At 37.5% G+C, this 24,113-nt stretch overlaps 2 protein-coding genes across 9 annotated transcripts in view; one reads left to right on the top strand and one right to left on the bottom strand.

The window, feature by feature from the left end:
- The window catches only part of PIG-Q (phosphatidylinositol glycan anchor biosynthesis class Q), an 81,823-nt gene that overhangs the window by 10,897 nt on the left and 46,813 nt on the right, over positions 1–24,113 (top strand). The window lies entirely within an intron of this gene.
- LOC139763042 (arrestin domain-containing protein 3-like) overlaps positions 5,640–24,113 on the bottom strand; it is a 41,636-nt gene continuing 23,162 nt past the window's right edge. For 5 of the 6 annotated variants that reach the window (XM_071688590.1, XM_071688594.1, XM_071688592.1 and 2 more), the window contains one exon: positions 5,640–22,512. In XM_071688590.1, coding sequence (XP_071544691.1) covers positions 22,097–22,512 — 416 coding nt within the window. In that variant the 3' untranslated portion in view covers positions 5,640–22,096. The remainder of the gene's footprint in view (positions 22,513–24,113) is intronic. The other variant, XM_071688593.1, reaches the window with a different exon arrangement.

Raw genomic sequence — 24,113 nt, forward strand, 5'->3', positions numbered from 1 at the left:
CGTTCAGATAACCACTACATGTGAACCCTTACGTTCAGACAACCTTAAAAACACTTACTAACCCACTACAATACCACCACCACCACCCGTGCAACTCGCGTATAACCGAGTCCAACAAACATCTTACTTGTGAACGAACAAGAAAAGCATTAGTGTTTACTCTGTCAACAGCGTCACTGTCTATGTCGCTTGCCTTACAACAATGTTACGGCAACAGATGTCTGACGAAAGACAGGTGTCTGGCCGTAGTCTGGGCATAGACAAATCCCTGGCGACAGACGAGTGGCTTACAAGCTGCCCAGCGATATACAAGTGTCTGGCGATAGGCAAGTGACTTTTAAACAAGCGCCTTAGACAGCAACTCAGACAGACAATTAACTTTCGAAAAAGATGTTTTTTCTTCCGTCATTTCTACTCTCACACATTTACGTAACATACACTAACAGTCTGTCAACCTTCTGTATAATCCATGCACTCGATTCGTAAAGCAAAATACACTTTACAGTAAAGCGACAAACACTGTTGTATGATACAATAATGCAACATGCGATATTGCAAGTCGCCGTTGTTTCGGGAGTTTAGTTAAGGAGAGAAGCTATGTCATGCTCCAAAGGGTTCTCGTCTAAGTTCGTCCTCAGCGGTATAAGGTCAACCTCAGAGATCTAAGATCAGCTCTTGGTGAAATCTTCTTTAAATCATTGGATAGTGAGAACACCTGAGGAACCTCTTCTCTCTCTCTCTCTCTCTCTCTCTCTCTCTCTCTCTCTCTCTCTCTCTTATATCAGTTATCACAAACGTTACATCTGAAACGTGACCAGGTTATCTATAGAGGGATGTCACTGGCGTCTGTTACTCTTCTGTGCAGTGGTTTCTAAACACTTCTCTCTATGCATGTGAGATCTGGGTGTTTGTTCCCGGAATACAGTCATGTAACTGCCAGGATGTCTGCAGCGACGGGATGAAATGATAAAGCCAACATTTTAGGTGATTATAGGCATTATATTCGCCTGTGCGTATATTTGTGTGTCTGAGTTTAGAAAATGTCGTTCATATAAACCTTCTGAATAAGTGAATCTATTTAGGAGAGTTTGATAACGGACACGTACGTACAAGCGTTTCTCCGACTTGATCACGGACACGTACGTTAACCGTCTGCTCAGCATGATCACGGACACGCACGTACAACCGTCTGTCCCGCTTTTTAAATGGACTGTAGATCTCTGCAGATGTGATCGAAACTAGAGAGGGTTATATCACTGAGTTTCGGTTCAAGTGTCGGCATGAAGGCGAATATGCCCACTTATGTATACAGTTGCTTGTTGAGGTGGGATGTCGTTAAACACTCCTGATCAAAATGCATTGATGTCTTCAGACATTCTTAGTCGAAGTAGAGAGAAGTTTTTAAACATTCCTGTTCGAAGTGAACAAAATTCCTGAGACACCATAACGAAGCAGTACCGAGCCCTCATTCTCAACGCAAAGAGAGAGTTCGGAAGTGTCGCAGTAATCCAGACGTCTCCCAGTATTCATGCCCGTCCCGGGACTATAAAAATGTGCTAGTACATTTGTCGTCGACTTTATCTGTCGAACTTTCGGACTTCCTGACATTACATCATATTTCAGGCGCTCATTGCGTAACGTGTGATCTCTGAATCATCCCACAGATTCAGCAAGAGCTATAGGAACTGTTGCGACGCGTCAGTCTCCCTGCAAAATACTATACACACTTCACCCTTACGTGGTCCCCAGTCACCCGACCCACCCATTGGGACCCACCCTCACTCAAAAGCTCGTATTCACTATGTCAAATGGAAATATAAACTCATAAGTTGGTCTACGGGGTCGTTATCCCTCCCTAGAGCAGAGTAAAGCCATTAACTATTATGTAACATGATGTACTTTTAAAGAAAACCATAATGTTGAAACTTTATGGTGTTCATGGAAAGAGTGCAGAAGTTAACAATAAGATTAGTCTTTCAGTCAGCAACAAAATCTTGAAAACGTAGTTCACAGAACGTAAAACCGTCGACATAAACAGCAGCCATGGACTTCTTCATTTGTAGGATTACACTTTCCTTCCAATTCGTGTGTCCTTATCCCCTGTAGAGCAGCAGTCACCTTTGGTTCTTGGTTTACTGCATGTGTCATCGGGTAACCTTGATGGGAAAGCATAAAATGTTGCGTACCGAACTTTCGTTCGTATTCCATATCTGGACAGGTATCTACGAAGACGCCTGGAAAAATGGACGAAAGAAATGGCACTGGACTTAACAGCTCGTGAGTCGAGATGATGATATACAACTGAGCTTGATTTATAATCCAGGGCTGCGAGAGACTGCCAGTGACGAGAGTTAACATAATTTCACCACCTTTTGAGCTCTGATGATGATAACATCTTGTATGTCTTCCTCGGTCTTGAAGAAAGTAGAGAATCTGTGCCGCTTCGACAACCTAATGAGCAGGTCGTAATAAGACAAGGGCCCGTGCCAGGTTCAGTGAGGAGGAGACGACAGCGGTGCAGGACCTATCAAGTATGTCACGGGTCCTGGAAGTGTTCCGTGTTACTGCTGGAAGCTCGACCACAAACAACGACCTAGGTTATGCGGCACTTTTTGTACCAGGATTAAGTAACAGTATCAGGTGCATCGACGAAAATACCTGTAGCCACAGATGCATAATAGTCCTCTCGTATAAAAGTATATTGACAATATATCACATTGGACTCTACCAAGAAACTGATGACTTCAAAAACATTAGAGTTACAAGGAGATATTCCCAGGGCATCAGGTTCTGCCAGTAGTGAAGTACTTTCACGTGACGAATGGCTTAGATTAAGCATCACGTGTGTGTCCTTAACGTTTCCGTGAACCATGCTCTTCCAAATGCGTGACTAAATTCATCACCAGTTACTTTCATGGCGTTATTGCTGATATCACCTTTTCATCAAAACAAATATTTAGGCATACAATCTCTCCTTAGGTGTATATAGAGGTGAGTTTCTCTCCAGTATCTAAAAAGATTTAATCTATGTGCATAGCTATCAGGGGGTAAGTTAAATAGCTTTTGACAAAAACATTTCCATCTTTAAATGTCAAGTCTACAAACACCTGCAGAGGCCTCATTAACATCTACTTTCTTTTTCTCTTACTTTTCCTTCCAATTAAGATGGCCTTTGATTGGAGAATATTTTGTGTGCCATGTCGGTCATCATAGAAATATAACACTTTAGGAAGTTTTGACTCTATAGTGAGCACTGAAAAATTTTGTAAGCTGTCAAGAGCTTTCTTAATGGAAGTAGTGCAATGGTTATCTTTGCGGGAATGGAGGTAGTTTTCCCTTCTTCCTTCAAAATGATTTCTTCCAATCCATAGTTCAACTATTCCTGTTCTGAGGTCATTCAGGCAAGGGATTAAGCATGTCGGGCTTGGAAAGGCTTTCCTTCCTCTGACTCCCATTCAGCATTTATCACTGCCAGTAATCACTGCAAATACATTATCAGTGAGGAAAAGCGTTCCTTTACCCAAGAAAGCGTATTAACCTCTCCTCATCATCCCCTGATAGGTCTTCATGGTCTTTACCTAGGGGAATTGCCAACAACTTTTGTGACTATCTTTCCTTCACTTTTCCGTTCTTATGGTACTATAGCTGTCTCTCCTATAAACAAAGCAACTCTCTTTGGTTCTCGTTTCTCCTCTAACTCTACCCTGGATGACTCTTACATTCCTTCACCCTCAGATGCTCTCTTACTAATTTATGCCCCTTCTCATAACCTATTCTCGAACTCTCCAAAAAGCTCTTCTCTCTCCAGACATAAACAAGGTTTCTAGCCTTGATGGCATCCATCCCCATATACTGTAAGAGTGTGACTCTGAACTTGCACCTTAGTTTGTTCGTCTGTTCCTTTTCTATATAAAAACCAGAACTTTTCCTTCCTTTTGGAATCTTGTTGGTTCATACCTTCCAAGGGTGACCATTCTAACTCCTCTAGCTGTCATCCTGTTGCTTTGACATCTACCATTTCCAACGTCTTTGAATCCCTCCTCAGCTCCCACATCCCTAGGCATCTTGAATCTCGGTTTTCTCTCTGATCACCAGTATGGCTTCCATAATTTGAGATCCACTGGTGATGTTCTCACCTATCGTACCAATGTCCAGTCATCATCCCTGAAAAATTTTGAGGAATCCCATGAAGTTGCCCTTGATACATCTAAAGCTTTTGACAGAGTGTGGCTCCAGGGTCTCATCTCTAAGCCCCCTCTTTTGGCTTCCCTCCCTCATATCCAGTTTTCTCCCAGGTGATCAATCTCTGTGGTTGTTATCAGCTTCTTCCTCTTTCTCAATCAACAGCAGTGTCCCTCAAGGTTCTGTCCTGTGTCCTACACTTTTTTCCTTTTCATCAAAAGTTCCCTGTCTTCCACAAGAAACCAAACACACTCATATGTATCCCTCCACATCATTCAGTTCTGCTCTTTCTCTCACTCAATCTGCATCTCATCTAGACACAAGTTTCTCAATAAAAAGGATATCTCAGTGAAGTAGACAGAATCTGGTCAAGTTTAATGCCTACAAGCCCTAGCTTCAGCCCATCTTTCTGTTGAAAATTCCTCCCAACTTTCCTTTCTCTTTTGACAGTTCTGCCTTACCTCTTGACACAGTCAACATACTTGGTATCATTGTATTATCTTAGAAATCCTGCATTACAGAAATGGTTGAGTCTACCTTCAGGAAACTGGGAATCCCCTTTAGATGTCAAAATTTCTTTTCTGAACAGTCGCTCCATTTGTACAAAGGAATGATCCATCTTTGTGTGGAGTACTATTCTCACATCTGGGATGGCTGTAGCTCTGCATCCATGCTTTACAAAGTTAAATTGAAAGCATTCCGACTCATAAATTCTCATAGGCTAACTTCAAAACTTGACCTGCTTGCTCAACACCAGAATTTTGGTTCAATTTCCATCTTCTATAGGTATTGCTTTGATTATTACTCCTGAGAGCTGGCTGCTTATGTGCCCCTAACCAGTAGGTAGACCACACAAGACTTGGCAAACACCGGCATCAAGTGTTTACTGTGTGGCCATTTACCACTCAAGGGTGGGTCGTTTTGATAAATGTTTCTTCCCTTATACCTCAAAATTTTAGAAATTTATCTTCTCATGTCTTTCCCAATAACTATGACCTGGGACATTTTAAAAGAAAAGTTTTTCACTTTCAACTAAATTTGTAAATACGTTCCTTTGTCCTATTTTTCCTTTTCATTGACTTCCATATTTCAGTTAAGTTCTGGCAATGATGTGGACTTTCTTCCGTGATTAGAGATTCCTACATAAAAAAAAGTGTGAAAGTAATTGGTGCTATGAGTTGTTTTCAAATACATGTGGGAGTGCTTCAAGGTTGTGTAATGACCCTATAGTTATCTACCTTTTCAATGGATAGGGCATTGCTTTGGGTAGCAAGGTGGTTTGACTGTGGTATGATACTTATTTAGAATTCTACAAAGGATTAGCCAGTGATAGGGTAGAGTATTACAAGAGAAAGGGGTCATAAGCAGATTTCTATTATCATAATAATTTCAAAATGTATTGACTAAACAAGGAACTATAACTATGGTTCTTAGCTGTAATACATTTGGTCAATTAATTATCTATGCTCATGGATGAATTTTATTCAAAATTCAGAAATGTGACAAAATACAAAAGTGCATGCAATGATCATCAGACACTATCTATACTACAACTGCTGTTATTTAAACTAATGTCATCATTCTCTCCAGGTTTTACTTTCTGGTGCTGTACAAGAGACTTCCTGAGAAATTATCAGTAAAAGATATAAGAGAAACAAGTAATCATGTACAAACATATATATTAGATGATGCTTAAGACATTACATGTCCCATGAAACAGAGAATGAGTACCTAACATCTCTATGTTTCTGAATAAAAGAAGCCTTTTTCATAATGGCATTATCATATAAGTTCTGGTAAAAATAAGCAGACTTTTAAAAAACATAAAAAATTTATGCTCACTTTATGTAAAAAAAGTAGTCCTACCTTTTCTATTAACATCTGATATAGACTATATCTCAAAATATCAAATGGTCTCAACAATTTCATGCTTAATAAAATTACGGAAGTTCTTTGAAAACATTTCTATTAATATATACTAAACACATTTCTGCTTCATAGTTCACTTTGTAGATGATGAAAAGGAACATACAATTCCACATAAAAATATGGCACTCTTACTATAAATATGGACATATTTTTTAACAGAGACTTTACTAAACTGATTGCTACAGGTTTACTTCTAACTTAACAGTATGATGCAAAAAAATTTCAAACTGTATTCAACAACATACAAAGGGTATACTGATATTGCCAAAGGGACAAGACAGCAGACCACATAAAATTTTAACTCAACCTGTAGAGTTTCATTTCTTCAGTATCTAAGTATAAATAAATTCTAATATTACAACCACATTTATTTACTGTACTGTACTTACCAAAATCTTCCTTGTTTACAGTCCCAAAATCTACATTATAGACTAAAGCAGATTAATTAATTACACAGAAACTGAAGTGCTTAAACCATATGTAAACAAACTTCTTATGATCAGTTGATCTTGCACCATGCATTGTCCTACACTTAATACAAAATGGACTGTATCAATGAGTGGCTGCCCACACAGCAACCAGACAATAACATGAAGAATTCTGCAGACACAAGGGCCATTTAACAAAGCACCAGTACCCTCACAAGTGTTAAAGCCTGTAAGTTGCCAGAGTTTAGAAAAGCTAGAGTGAAGATGATAGAGCGTATCACAAGATTGCCTTCTTTATCAAAATTCCACACAAACAAGATTCATTCACAAAAGATTTGAGACATATGTTCCTCTGTCTACTCATTGATGCTGCATTAATAATTTCATTTTTAAAACACAGGCTCTCATAAAGTAACTTTTTCAAAAGGAGTAATCAGTATCCTCCTGTAGTCACTCAAATCTTTCGATCTTTTACCTTTTCAAATAAAGATGATGTTAGTTTTTTGGACTGACATATACCATCATTTTTCATTATACTTAATCATTTTTTCCCACATCACTGAGGTAGCACCAGAAAACAAAAAAAGAATGGCCTATCCACTCATATACACATATATAGACATAAATGCCCATACACACATACTTATACATATTTTTTTTTTTTTCATACTATTCGCCATTTCCCGCGATAGCGAGGTAGCGTTAAGAACAGAGGACTGGGCCTTTGAGGGAATATCCTCACCTGGCCCTCTTCTCTGTTCCTTCTTGTGGAAAATTAAAAAAAATAAATATTTATTCATTTTGCTTTGTCGCTGTCTCCCATGTTTGCGAGGTAGCGCACGGAAACAGACGAAAGAAATGGCCCAACCCACCCCCATACACATGTATATACATACACATCCACACAAGCAAATATACATACCCATACATTTCAATGTACATATATATATACACACACAGACATATACATATATACACATGTACATAATTCATACTGTCTGCCTTTATATCTCGGAAAGCAAAAATGGGTATGTTTGAAGGAATAGCGGTTCCAACAATGTTGTATGGTTGCGAGGCATGGGCTATGGATAGAGTGGTGCGCAGGAGGATGGATGTGCTGGGAATGAGATGTTTGAGGACAATGTGTGGTGTGAGGTGGTTTGATCGAGTAAGTAACGTAAGGGTAAGAGAGATGTGTGGAAATAAAAAGAGCGTGGTTGAGAGAGCAGAAGAGGGTGTTTTGAAATGGTTTGGGCACATGGAGAGAATGAGTGAGGAAAGATTGACCAAGAGGATATATGTGTCGGAGGTGGAGGGAACGAGGGGAAGAGGGGGACCAAATTGGAGGTGGAAAGATGGAGTGAAAAAGATTTTGTGTGATCGGGGCCTGAACATGCAGGAGGGTGAAAGGAGGGCAAGGAATAGAGTGAATTGGAGCGATGTGGTATACCGGGGTTGACGTGCTGTCAGTGGATTGAATCAGGGCATGTGAAGCGTCTGGGGTAAACCATGGAAAGCTGTGTAGGTATGTATATTTGCGTGTGTGGACGTATGTATATACATGTGTATGGGGGTAGGTTGGGCCATTTCTTTCGTCTGTTTCCTTGCGCTACCTCGCAAACGCGGGAGACAGCGACAAAGAAAAAAAAAAATATATATATATATATATATTTTGCTTTGTCGCTGTCTCCCGCGTTTGCGAGGTAGCACAAGGAAACAGACGAAAGAAATGGCCCAACCCACCCCCATATACATGTATATACACACACGTCCACACACGCAAATATACATACCTATACATCTCAATGTACACATATATATACACACACAGACACATACATATATACCCATGCACACAATTCACACTGTCTGCCTTTATTCATTCCCATCGCCACCTCGCCACACATGGAATACCATCCCCCTCCCCCCTCATGTGTGCGGGGTAGCGCTAGGAACCCCGCTAGGAAAAGACAACAAAGGCCTCATTCGTTCACAATCAGTCTCTAGCTGTCATGCAATAATGCCCTTTCCCTTTCCACATCCAGGCCCCACACAACTTTCCATGGTTTACCCCAGACGCTTCACATGCCCTGATTCAATCCACTGACAGCATGTCAACTCCTGTATACCACATCGATCCAATTCACTCTATTCCTTGCCCGCCTTTCACCCCCCTGCATGTTCAGGCCCCGATCACTCAAAATCTTTTTCACTCCATCTTTCCACCTCCAATTTGGTCTCCCACTTCTCCTCGTTCCCTCCACCTCCGACACATATATCCTCTTGGTCAATCTTTCCTCACTCATTCTCTCCATTTGCCCAAACCATTTCAAAACACCCTCTTCTGCTCTCTCAACCACGCTCTTTTTATTTCCACACATCTCTCTTACCCTTATATTACTTACTCGATCAAACCACCTCACACCACACACTGTCCTCAAACATCTCATTTCCAGCACATCCACCCTCCTGCGCACAACTCTATCCATAGCCCACGCCTCGCAACCATACAACATTGTTGGAACCACTATTCCTTCAAACATACCCATTTTTGCTTTCCCAGATAATGTTCTCGACTTCCACATATTCTTCAAGGCTCCCAGGATTTTCGCCCCCTCCCCCTCCCTATGATTCACTTCCGCTTCCATGGTTCCATCTGCTGCCAGATCCACACCCAGATATCTAAAACACTTTACTTCCTCCAGTTTTTCTCCATTCAAACTTACCTCCCAATTGACTTGACCCTCAACCCTACTGTACCTAATAACCTTGCTCTTATTCACATTTACTCTTAACTTTCTTCTTTCACACACTTTACCAAACTCAGTCACCAGCTTCTGCAGTTTCTCACATGAATCAGCCACCAGTGCTGTATCATCAGCGAACAACAACTGACTCACTTCCCAAGCTCTCTCATCCACAACAGACTTCATTCTTGCCCCTCTTTCCAAAACTCTTGCATTCACCTCCCTAACAACCCCATCCATAAACAAATTAAACAACCATGGAGAAATCACACACCCCTGCCGCAAACCTACATTTACTGAGAACCAGTCACTTTCCTCTCTTCCTACACGTACACATGCCTTACATCCTCGATAAAAACTTTTCACTGCTTCTAACAACTTGCAACCCACACCATATATTCTTAATACCTTCCACAGAGCATCTCTATCAACTCTATCATATGCCTTCTCCAGATCCATAAATGCTACATACAAATCCATTTGCTTTTCTAAGTATTTCTCACATACATTCTTCAAAGCAAACACCTGATCCACACATCCTCTTCATTAGGAAAACTAAAAACGAGAGGGGAGGATTTCCAGTTTTTTTAATTTTCCAAAAGAAGGAACAGAGAAGGGGGCCAGGTGAGGATATTCCCTCAAAGGTCCAGTCCTCTGTTCTTAACGCTACCTTGCTAACGCGGGAAATGGCGAATAGTATGAATAAAAATAATGTATATATATATATATATCCCTGGGGATAGGGGATTAAGAATACTTCCCACGTATTCCCTGCGTGTCGTAGAAGGCGACTAAAAGGGAAGGGAGCGGGGGGGCTGGAAATCCTCCCCTCTCGTTTTCTTTAATTTTCCAAAAGAAGGAACGGAGAAGGGGGCCAGGTGAGGATATTCCCTCAAAGGCCCAGTCCTCTGTTCTTAACGCTACCTCGCTAACATGGGAAATGGCGAATAGTTTGAAAAAAAAAAAATATATATATTTTTTTTTTTTTTCTTTTTTATACTTTGTCGCTGTCTCCCGCGTTTGCGAGGTAGCGCAAGGAAACAGACGAAAGAAATGGCCCAACCCCCCCCCCATACACATGTATATACATACGTCCACACACGCAAATATACATACCTACACAGCTTTCCATGGTTTACCCCAGACGCTTCACATGCCCTGATTCAATCCACTGACAGCACGTCAGCCCCGGTATACCACATCGCTCCAATTCACTCTATTCCTTGCCCTCCTTTCACCCTCCTGCATGTTCAGGCCCCGATCACACAAAATCTTTTTCACTCCATCTTTCCACCTCCAATTTGGTCTCCCTCTTCTCCTTGTTCCCTCCACCTCCGACACATATATCCTCTTGGTCAATCTTTCCTCACTCATCCTCTCCATGTGCCCAAACCACTTCAAAACACCCTCTTCTGCTCTCTCAACCACGCTCTTTTTATTTCCACACATCTCTCTTACCCTTATGTTACTCACTCGATCAAACCACCTCACACCACACATTGTCCTCAAACATCTCATTTCCAGCACATCCATCCTCCTGCGCACAACTCTATCCATAGCCCACGCCTCGCAACCATACAACATTGTTGGAACAATTATTCCTTCAAACATACCCATTTTTGCTTTCCGAGATAATGTTCTCGACTTCCACACATTCTTCAAGGCCCCCAGAATTTTCGCCCCCTCCCCCACCCTATGATCCACTTCCGCTTCCATGGTTCCATCCGTTGCCAGATCCACTCCCAGATATCTAAAAGGCAAGGCAGCGGGTTTGGATGGTATTGCAGTGGAATTTATTAAAAAAGGGGGTGACTGTATTGTTGACTGGTTGGTAAGGTTATTTAATGTATGTATGACTCATGGTGAGGTGCCTGAGGATTGGCGGAATGCGTGCATAGTGCCATTGTACAAAGGCAAAGGGGATAAGAGTGAGTGCTCAAATTACAGAGGTATAAGTTTGTTGAGTATTCCTGGTAAATTATATGGGAGGGTATTGATTGAGAGGGTGAAGGCATGTACAGAGCATCAGATTGGGGAAGAGCAGTGTGGTTTCAGAAGTGGTAGAGGATGTGTGGATCAGGTGTTTGCTTTGAAGAATGTATGTGAGAAATACTTAGAAAAGCAAATGGATTTGTATGTAGCATTTATGGATCTGGAGAAGGCATACGATAGAGTTGATAGAGATGCTCTGTGGAAGGTATTAAGAATATATGGTGTGGGAGGAAAGTTGTTAGAAGCAGTGAAAAGTTTTTATCGAGGATGTAAGGCATGTGTACGTGTAGGAAGAGAGGAAAGTGATTGGTTCTCAGTGAATGTAGGTTTGCGGCAGGGGTGTGTGATGTCTCCATGGTTGTTTAATTTGTTTATGGATGGGGTTGTTAGGGAGGTAAATGCAAGAGTTTTGGAAAGAGGGGCAAGTATGAAGTCTGTTGGGGATGAGAGAGCTTGGGAAGTGAGTCAGTTGTTGTTCGCTGATGATACAGCGCTGGTGGCTGATTCATGTGAGAAACTGCAGAAGCTGGTGACTGAGTTTGGTAAAGTGTGTGGAAGAAGAAAGTTAAGAGTAAATGTGAATAAGAGCAAGGTTATTAGGTACAGTAGGGTTGAGGGTCAAGTCAATTGGGAGGTGAGTTTGAATGGAGAAAAACTGGAGGAAGTGAAGTGTTTTAGATATATATATATATATATATATATATATATATATATATATATATATATATATATATATATATATATTTTTGTTTTTTTTTCATACTATTTGCCATTTCCCACGTTAGTGAGGTAGCGTTAAGAACAGAGAACTGGGCCTTCGAGGGAATATCCTCACCTGACTCCCTTCTCTGTTTCTTCTTTTGGAAAATTAAAAAAAAAAACAAGAAAGGGGAGGATTTCCAGCCACCCGCTCCCTCCCCTTTTAGTCGCCTTCTACGACATGCAGGGAATACGTGGGAAGTATTCTTTCTCCCCTATCCCCAGGGATAATATATATATATATATATATATATATATATATATATATATATATATATATATATATATATATATATATATGCATAAACGCCCATACATGCACACATACATACATACACAGACATATACATATAAACACATGTATAAATTAAAGTAATTATAAAAGGCACTGTTCACCTTAATCACTCCTTAAGATAATGAATCTGTAAAAAATATACTTCTTACCTTATACCAGCTTGCCTTTTCCCACCTCAGAGGCAGTTTTATACCTTTCACACAACATGTTTTATAAGTACATCTACTACATAGAAATGACCTAAAGATTTGCAACACATATTAAACACAGCACAATGAGAATATTAAGAAAGAAATGTATCACAAAGGTAAATTTTCAATCTATAACACATCCTCTTTATCTGCATTGAAAGGAGATTGGTGCATACAAAATCCTATTGAGCATTCATTTTGGCTGCCATCTTGAATCTCTTAGAAGACCCAACAACAACTGAAGAATTTTGTGTGTCTCTGGCTACTGACTGAAGCAGTCACCACCTGCTTTCTTTGGAACAACGAAAATAAAAATAGTTAATGTGGAATAGTCTATGGGGCTTAGATAAACTTGGCAGTCTTTGGTTTAGTAAATTATACATGACAACTTAAGGGTGAACATGTATAAATAAGGCTATTATTCATTTGTTCCTCTTGCCACCTTGCTAAAGTGGGATAGGCAATTAGGTATAGGAAAATCTCAATATCTAGCTGTTTTGAAAGATGCCTCAATATAAACAAAAGCTATAAATATTCTTTTTTTCAAATATGCAACCATAAGCTATACACTGTAAATCTGTGACAACTTTAATATTAACCTTTTAAATACCAAGCAACTTCAAAGTGCTGCAAGCCTGCTCAACAACAAAAAGTAAAAAAAAAAATTATATATTGAAAAGAACAGCAGATATAATAACAGTACCACCTGCCTGGGAGTCAGGAGGGTTGGTGATAGCTGAATAGTGAGCCAGCACTTCACTGGTTGTCAAGTTGCACTCCTCTGACCCAGGTAGCTGTCTTTCTTTCTGTCTCAACTACACGTGGACTGCTGGCATTCTGTCCAGAAACATACAAAATCTCTCTTGTCGCACACAACACTTGACAACATCTAACTCACACAGCTCATTCTTCATAACTCTAGATTTCCTGTGGTGAGTACTATGTGCTAGCTCTGCCTTTTGGCAAAATTTTAGGAGCAATAGACAGAAGTAGTAGGTAGGAACATTAGGTAGGAACCTCTGCAAACTCTGTGCTAGACCAGCCCTCTGCCAGTGGCCTGTTAAGGGTGAGGCATTAAAGGCTAAGAAGCGGCACAGAAATCCACTAGTTATGGAGACTGTTGCCACGGCTACCCCCATTGAGGGAGTTCTTGAATGGAACAGGTGTCAGAGATATAGACAAACAGATAGCTAGATCTATAGTAGAAGGATATATTGTGATAATAAATGCAATAGCCTTTAATAGAAAAGGAGTAATAGTACATTTTTTGGTAAATAATGGTTTGAAGGTGTGACAGCACAGACACATTATCAAAATATTCGTTGTACCATAAGAATGGCAAGTATCAAGATGCACCACAGCTTTTAAGTTTTTAGATATCTTTTAAATGAAGCCAAAATGTATAATTCTATGAAAAGATGATTTTTTGGCTTTTTCATGAAAAAAATACTGAATAATCATTACATTCTAGCACTATACAAATTCCACAAGATCAATCAACCACAATATATCTACAAAATTAAATGCAAAGTATTTTTCATCAAGTCAACTGTAACAGTATGTCTTAAAATGTGCTATAATTTACATTTTTAAAAATGCAATTTTCTAGATAAATCTAAACTGGTCATGTAACCTAATACATACTTTGTTTCATTCATGAAGAAAAATCAAGTTTAACACTCTTCATTGTTACAAAAGCAGGGAAATAATAAATGATATACTATCTGTTATGCCAAATGTTCTGTTTTGGATTTACAAATTCTTTTATTTCACAACTCGGTTTCATATCCAATGCTTAAAAATTTGTTGGCAAAAAGTCTGAAACACCTTTACTTGCAATATCTGAAAATTACACACTAATAGTAAATATAAAAATTCAATGCTGAAAACATTCAGATCAATAATAGAAGTGGTTTAGACAATTAGTTGAACCCACTGTTAGGGAAAGATGATTCATGTCAATGGATAGAAAGATAAACAGCTTCAAGTTAAATCTTGGGATCCAACAACAGATCATACATACACTTCACCAGACTTCTGTACCACCAATGATAGGTATGATAATTTGATTGTGCTATAAATACTTCCATAAATAACAGAATCAACACCTTCACTAATCATTTGCTCAAGTATCTGTTCTACAAGCATCTATCTTTTGATCAGCAAATTCAAAAATATTTGCAATGCACTTGCTATCACATTTATAAGATAACATAAGGCAATCCCTGACAATAATCTTCAGCACAACAAGGCAGCTCCTCTCACAAAAGTCCTTAAAATGCTAACACTAAACTACACTTCCACCAATGATTATGAAGAGCACAATATATAATTAATGTTCTGAGTAAATTTGATAATCTTGTTTTCATTTATAAAAGGAAATGCAGCAGAAACTGACTATATTCATAAAAAATATAAAATACTGCTACACATGAAGAAAAGATATATTAATCAAAACATGGCCAATGTTTCAAATATGTTCATTATTTGGTTTATATGGAAAAATAAATTTCAAAAGAATATGATAAATCAAGTCATTGCAGTCTATAGGTAATGTAATGTACTACATACAAAGTCCGGTTGGCACTGCAAAATGTTCTCATCATTTAAGCCATTATATTCCACTGAAATTTTTATGATGGACAGGCCAAGCACATAGAAAAGAGGAATGCCAGAGTATCTTAGTATTTAATGTAAACCTGGAATGTTGTAGGGCTGAATAAAAAGAGAATGCCTCACTTTTGATATTGAAAATATATCCAACCTCATTCTCGTTTAAGTACTGTAACAATAAAAGTGAATATTAACCATAAAACATAAATGCTTCAAAACATCATTTAAAAGGTGAGGTAGATATAAACTGAGATACTTACTGTAAGGAATGAGTGAGCAATTATGGGTTGATGTCAAAAAGTACATTTCACCTAGCTTCAAATAAATAATATAGATTGCTATAGAAGAAATCTGAGATTTTTAGAACAGATGACTGCTACTGTTACTTCATGGATAATAAATTCCTCAGTAACAAGACAAAAAAAAAAAGTGTAATTAAAAAGCATTTTGCAGATTTGTTACAATGTATCACGTAATTAACATTCATAGAAAACTATTCAGTATTCCATATTGATTTTAATAAATTTATGAAGGTCAACACATTTTGCTACCATGCTTTGACCTACTTTTGGTCAATATCTACTGCAAGTCCTTCTGTAAGCTATTCAGACTGTCATATGGGAGTAATTTCTGTATATACAAAATACCTAAACTTTTGTTTTAGTAATCAGATAAAAGATATACAAAGATGTATCATCGTTACATGATGGAAGTGATTTGGCATGTTTCCCTTAACTCTAAAAGATACTCATAAAATTGCAATCTTTTTATAATCATAATGGGGTTTGTAAACTATCTAAATTAAAACTTAATCATAATCTTTCTAAAAAACAACTGATTGAATACATTTAACCATTCAGCAACTATGAGAAACTTTATTCTCTCTAAAAAATGAGTCACTGCTTTTCTTTATTTCCTTGAACATGTCGTTTTCTATACTGGCCTAAACCTTCACAGTTCTTATCATAATATTTCCAAAGGAATTCAACGAAAATGTATGTGAAGAAACATGTTTTAAATTCCAAAATTGGAAAACTCAAGACACATTCATAGTATGCTATATACCCCAAAACAGACATGGATGGCTTTTGGAAGGAGCTGTTATATGAATAAAATGTAGGTGTGTGTGTGTGTGTGTGTGTTTACTTATTTGTGTGTTACAGGGAAAAAATTTTACATCTATGTTGATCCACATATTGACCTTGTATATATGTACCTTGTCTTTGCTCTCACGTGTCTACAAAAACACACAAATCTGCCTATGCCAGGTTCCCATTTATCAACCAGTCCAAAGGGGATGATGAACCGCTGGGTTGGCTGTGAGCAGGCACAATTATGAATCATAATCATTGACACTAACCACTATAATACGGAAGCCAGTGGGCATGTGCAACCACATGCATGTGTGTATATACAAATTTGTGTCCAATGCTACAGCAAGGATACTAACCCATTTACTATGTCAAAAATGTTCATAACACTCTGGCCTCGCCCTTACTACCACTTCCACAAAAGTTAAGACAACATTTATAAGAAGTATAGCTTACAGTATGAAAAACATGCATTGCAAATAAAACATTATGGCATATTACTGTTCATCACAATCACAGCAAATCTATTCATAATCTTCAATGAAACATAACCAATAAAACACAACAGTCACTTAACATTAAAAAAATACTTGAGTAACTTAAGAATATTAAATCAGTCTTGATGAAAGATGGATTCCTTTCTTCTTTATAAATCACAAACACACAGACAGGAAAAAAACCATTAAACTAGTAATAAACTCAAAGTGCTATAATAATACTGAAATAATGTCAAACAATAACTTAATCTAAGAGCCAGATTCTACCTCTTAAGTCTCATCAACAATACCTGCTTATCAAAAAAAGTGTAAAAACATTTTCATTGAAACAGAGCCTTTTCAAGTTAGAACCTGAACTATCCTTATCATTACAACCTTCATTAAGTAAACAATTATTCCTCAAATAGCAAATAACATCTAACATATGAATAATATAACTACAAAAGACATTTGATTTGATGCTGCACAAATCAAAATTACATAAATGCACCTTTGAATACAGTAGCAAAAATCAATCTATCATTGGCACCTGAATCCTGTCTTTAATATCCCTGAAATTCTCGATTTGTTGAATTTGTAAACTGTATTCAGTTTGGCTGGAAAACAATTGCATATTCCGTTAAGCAATGATTAGATGACACTAGCTTGTTTATGAGCACATGCCAAATACTATGACACATTTTGGTCAATAAAATTCAAATAAATTAACATTGTGTTGTCTCAAGTCCCCTTTCTCTGATAAACATTATTCAAGATTTTGTCAATCTTATGCAAAGAGTTTCAAAGTGAACAAATAAAAGCACAAGTCATTTAAAACTCTATTTTAAGTACAATAAAATGCACGCAAACTTTTTAGAAAAATACGGGAACTTTATCAAAAATCCTTATAAACAGGCTACTGTGTGTGTGTATGTGTATGTGTAATTTCCTATGCTTATGATATTAGGAAGGAGTTTTACACTCACAGGGCTCCATCTCTTCAACATTATCAATTATCATGTAACTTTTTAAATTAATGTATGCTGACTGCTTTAGCCTTGTCCTTAGTCATTCTATTTCATTCATCCAGCACTCATACACTATAAAAGACCTCTTTACATTATCCTGAACAAATTTTGTGCTTATTCTCACAGTGTCCTCTAGTTGCTCTACTCCTACATCTCTCAGATTTGCTCTACTCCTACATCTCCCAAACATCTGTTTACTGTCCACTTCATCAACTTGTCTTAAAAACTTTCAGGTTGTAATTACTAACTGTGATTACTATTTACAAGGAGAGTTTTAAACTCATGTTGCCCCAACTTCCAAACCTTTTATACTTGCATCATGTCTTTGTTCCAACATATGTATGCATACACATACATCCCAGCCTATGCCAGATATTATTCTATTAACTAGCCCCTAGAGTATGACATGGAGCTAGGTGGACTGTGGACAGGCAACTGTACCCAGGATTTGAACCTATGCAGGTTTGATTCCAGGTGGCCTGTGTAAGCATAACGGTCAGAAATGCTAAGCACTACACCACAGAGGTCTGTTATGATCAAGTCACTCCTCAATCTTCTATCTTCCAAGGCTGGCAATTTTACAGCCTCTAAACTTTCCATGAAACTCAACTCTTAATCTTGAAATTATCAGTGTTGCCATCCTCTAGACCTTTTTCATCAGCTCTTTGTGTTTCTTTAGATGTGGTGACCTTGAAAAGCATATTCAGGTTTTGGCCTTATGTAGGAAATGAACAATTTCCTAAATATTTCCCATCCGTATACTTGAAAGCTATGATAAAATCTACCAGCAGATTATTTTTCTCTTAACTTTTCTCCTAATATGGGACTCTGGTGACACGTTAGGGCTGATGTTGACTTCCAAGTTCTTCTCTCACACAAAATTTTGAAGCTCATTTCCAATTAGACAATAATCATAACTGATGCCTTCGTTCATTCTCTCCCTTCCTCATTACTTTACATTTGCTCGGGTTGAATTTCATCAACAAAAAAACTCTGGAGTCTCTTTAGGTTCTCCTGTAGGCTGATGGAATCCTCTTCACTGAGAATGTTTAACAGATAGGATCCCAGAAGTGTAAAACTCCTTTCCAGTACAATACATATTGGTAATTACATGCAGGGGTGACAACATTATGCAGTGATGGTACATAAGAAATAGCAAAACAATCTCCACAAAGAATTGATTCAAATGAACAGGCTTGTTATTCTCATGCATTTAGATGGATTCCATACCTATTGACTTTGTCAGTAAAAATATATACATGTAATGCCAAGCAAACAAAAACACTATGCATCTTAAAGCAATGAAAATTGATCTTACAGAAATTACTTCTTCAGTCTTATATATAATTCTTTTAAAAATAGTTTAATTTCAAACTCATGATATCATCATGCTTCTGTACCAACTATAGCAACACAGTCAAAAGAACAATAATTAGTTAGGCTCATCTGTGGTCAAAACACTGGACAAGAAATCCTGAGCTGTTAGTCCATTTAACATAAATGGCTTCAGTGGGATTTATTTTTGCCTTAGAGCATTATAAAACAATAAAAACATCTTATATACGCCTAGTGAAAATTCTTCTTTCTAAACATACATCTACATACAGATGAAAAGTTTTATCATGATTAGTCCAAACCTGTCCATTATGCTATAACACACTGATGAATAACTAATGAAAAAAAATCACCTGTAAAGTGTTTATGTAAAATAACAGTTATATCTAATGTTCCATTACCATTATTTAGCACTAACTCCCACACACAATATGGTTTTACCATCTACAACTAGAGTGAACCAGTCATCCAGGAGATTATGAAAATTTCCATAACAGTGATTGTAAATTCATAGCAGTGCCAGAACTTAAGGGTTCTACTCCACTGATAAGCCCCAAATGCTCTGACAAGTTAGATAAAATTTTCATCAATTTATGAAACTAGACTTATGGCCTGAAACTAACAGGTATTGCAGGCCAAGCTATTGGCTTCATACACTTCCCAGTATAAAAGTAGGTCTTTAACCACTAATACAGTAAGTTCTAAAAGGCAAAATGACATATACATCTAATTCTGTTTCATGTTTTCTAGTAAATTGATGAACTATGTCATCACATACAAGATCATTTAAGATCAGCTATGGAGGCCAAGACCTTCATCATGAATTTATAATGAATGTATTTGACATCTTAAAATGTGACCTACTCTGTCACATCAAGAAGGTATAGAATAAGTCACCTTTACAGGATATTCCTGCAGATCTCAATGCTGTCAGTCTACCCTACTAAGACTCATCAGTGCTGCATTCTAAGTACATATACACAGCTAAATAATTCTGTGAGCAAGGACCTACAAATTTCTATAGAACAGTAAATATGTATGTGTATGATAGGCTCTGGTTTGGGGACATTATACAGAACATCTAAATAGTAGACGTGTGCAAATGAGGTTGCTATTTGTTTAATCCTGAAGCTACCCTGATAAAGAGAAAAACAACTGGCCTGGATGTAGACAGGAAGCTGTGGTTTTGGTGCATTAAACATGACAGCTACCTCGCTGACACTTATGTCTTGTTCTAGGAGTCCCTTCTATCTTTATGAGGCTCCTGCAGCACTCAGGAAGCTAGCCATGTCCATCAGTAGAGACCATAGGTCATAAAGTGTTGTGACGTGTATGCATCTATGTGCAGAGTGTGAAGGACAACTGAGTAATAAGTGCTTGATGTTTTCACAGAGGAGGTTGCATAGTTACCATGAAGGGTCTTGGGATGTAAAAATAGTGTTTGCAGTGTTGTAGCGATGGCTTATATCCAGCGCACAGACAGAAGAGTTAGTCTTGAAAGTGTAGTTCCTGATGGGTGTGTCCGGTGGGCTGAAGTTCAAGACTGAGTTGAGAGGTCAGTTGTTTAGTGCTTGCTTGGTTATTTCACTGCATAAGAATTTTGTCAGTGATATATTTATTGTGGGTGGGAGATCCATGAGAGTAAGTTACTGAATTATGAGGCATGGGAAAGCTTTTTATTTCTCGTTGGAGGTTGGTTCCAGAGAAGTTTGGGTGGGAAGGGGTCTAGTGCTGCTATATACAACTGTGTGTCAAGTACATTGAGATGGGACTGTACTGGGAGAATCTTTGTTCATTATGAAGGCGATGAATGTTTGCAGTTGTCTGGCAGCCAAAGACTATCCTATGTGCACTGCTTTTGAGTGGTTTGCAGCTTTGTTATATTTGCTTTTGAGAGGATAGAAAACCAGGCATGTGAAGCAGAGTTTTAAGTGCAGCAGATAAGTTGTTTAAAGAGAACATTAAGGGATTATTTTTTTCTTGTCCAATTCTAAATCCAATTAAGTGTCCTGAGAGCACTTAGTCTGTGTGCTGATTTTGTGCTGATGTTACAGATATGAGGAGTAAATGTCATGTGTGTCTCATATGTGGTGCCTTGCATTGTTGGCATTTTGTTCAGTGGGAATGACAGTCCATTCAACATGAATGGAGGTGTTACCAGACTCCACCTGCTCAAGTTTATACCACATGTGAAAAGTCACCCTCAGCAAGGCTGCATCAATGGGAGTACAGTGTCCTCAAAGAACTTCTGACTCCAGTCTCATTTCCCTGTTACTGCAAGTAGTACAGCCTTGGACTTCAAAAGCCTTAAAAAGGTCCTAGGAAACCAGGACTCTTTCATATACAGCATATGATCACTATAGTGGCTCATACTTGGCTACTGCGTATACGCACTAATCAGTAAAATGACTGTCCTGTATTTTAACAAACCATTCATATTCTGTATGTTTAGAGAGAGCATTACTAATCTATTCTCTTGTGTACCTATTTATTCAGTCATTTTTCTTGTGTTCATGTACACATATACCAGTTGTGATTGGAATTATGTTTTAAGAATTTTGACAGCCTGTGAAAGTGTTGCTGAAAAATGTATGGAAATAATATCTTATCTATAACCTGGCAATTTCAAAAAATACCAACAAACAGTTCTTTTAGTACTTTAAATCATAATTTTCTACACTTTCATAAAACCCATTATCTACTCTGAAATTCAAACTGGTATATGTCAGAACATATTTCTCAATAGTTATTGTTGTGCAACAACACTGCATTACGTAATTTACCAGGTTAATAAGTTTTAAGGCATCCTTAAGAATTTGCATAACCATATGAAATTTATGTAAACCTCATTCCTAAAACAATAACAATGGTATCCAATAAACTTCAGTAACATACCTTTGAAAAGGAAAAAATATTTGATGAACATATGAATGTTTCTGTTCAAAAAGTTTAAAAAATTCCAATAACAAATGCTTCATCATTATAGCAAAATTCTTATAGCTGTACATTAAATCGAGATGCACTTTCATATCACTCATCACCACCATAATCTTCATCACCTCCATAATCTTCATCACCACCAAAGTCTTCTTCAAATTCCTCTTCTGGCTCAGGCTCTGGCTCAGGTTCTGGCTCAGGCTCTGGTTCTGGCTCAGACTCTGGTTCTGGCTCAGGTTCTGGCTCAGGTTCTGGCTCAGATTCTGGATCTGGTTCAGGTTCTTCCTCTGCTTCAGGTTCTTCCTCTGCTTCAGGTTCTTCCTCTGCTTCAGGTTCTTCCTCTGCTTCAGGTTCAGCTTCACTGCTACTGCTACTGCTACTACTAGAATTGTGATCTGGTGCTGGAATACACACTGGCACTGGCTCTGGTTCATTAGGTCTCTCATGCTCATGATCTGAATCCGAGTGAGAGTGATGCTCATGATGATGAATGATGAGTGGTGTCCTATCTATTGGATGGAAATAAAATTCTCTATGATTAACTATAACCTGGAATATTCTTATCTGTATGATTAAATATAACCTGGAATATTCTTATATGTAATACAAGGCAGAATCTAAGTAAAAATAAAAATAGAATAAACAATATAGCTTTTTCCTAAATTTTACTCTTAAACTATATCAAATCCTTATCTTTACAACAAATGCAATCAGGCTAATTTCAACATGGATAGGACATAGGATATTAATCTCATTAACCTTTATTCTAATACTACTTCCCATACAGAAGAAAACTATACATTATTTTAACCCCAATATATAATATCATGCATTTAAAGAACATCAGAAACATGCAAATTATCAAGATAGTAGGATGTTAGCAACTGCTATGAAAGTTAACAACATTCATCACCTTTCAAGTTCTTGAATGTGAAGCAAAGGCTCTTTTGTAGGGAATTCATTTGCTGAATGATTAGAATTACACCATCAGTTTATTTAGTAATGTAGCACAATACTAGAGGTATTCATCAAGAGTGAGCACGAAAGGAACAAAGTCTAGTCAGAAATCCTTATACAAGCAAAAATATATACAGCTAAAGGGTGAAGAGATAAGAAAACTATATATAACAGAAATGAGTGAAATAACAACATGGTAAGAGTATAGTAACAGGCAGAAAAAAGTAAAAGGAAGAAAAACAATTATTTTTTTCCTACGTGAAACAATGAGGGTAGGACTCATGAACCTCTCACCTAACATGAAGCCCTACAAAAGAATTTCATATTGCAATGAAAAAGAAAAAATCTAATTAAAATGCTCACCAAAATAAATCATGTAAGACAGATTAAACAAACAAGAAACAAATATTGGACAACAGAATATGCTATATGATTCTCAGTATTCAAAAAGCAGTTGAAATGCATTACCATAAATTTAGCCCTACCTTACCATAAACTAATATCTCCCATTCTAACTTCATTAAAAGCTCCAGATTCAAGAGCAAGAAAGAAAGAAAATTCACTTCGATTTCTTTCAACCTTATCTTACTACATTACAAGCATGAGGCTAACTAACAAAATTTTTTGGCAAGATTAATGTTTCATTCTAATAAGTATATGATCTAATGAAACATGGATATTTGTCCTTATGCTAATACAAAAAAAAAATCTTTCAGAGAAATTATTCTTCCAATAAAAACTAACATACCTAGAACTTCAATGAAAAAATAATATGGATGACTAAATACTTCTTGTAAAGAATTATTTCCACTGGAAAGCACATGTTCTTTAAATCTGCTGAAATGAAAGCAATGCCCGCTCCTTTTGAGTTAAATGATTTCTGTGAAATTATCATATTGCAAATGCCTATTACTCATAAATCACTGTCATTTCACTTGATACGGAATGATTTTGTGGACACAAAGAACCTACATAATACCATCAGTTTATCTAAAGTTTTATGACAAATCAACATTTCCAGGATAATTAAACTAAATCAACCAAAATGAAAGAACATCCAGGTAAGAAGTAAAGAAATGATAAAACTTTCAGAAACAGGACTCACAGAAAATACTTTTGAATGAAAGTTTTATACATACACATGTACATATTC

This window comes from Panulirus ornatus, chromosome 46, assembly GCF_036320965.1.
Source record: "Panulirus ornatus isolate Po-2019 chromosome 46, ASM3632096v1, whole genome shotgun sequence".
Lineage (NCBI taxonomy): Eukaryota > Metazoa > Arthropoda > Malacostraca > Decapoda > Palinuridae > Panulirus > Panulirus ornatus.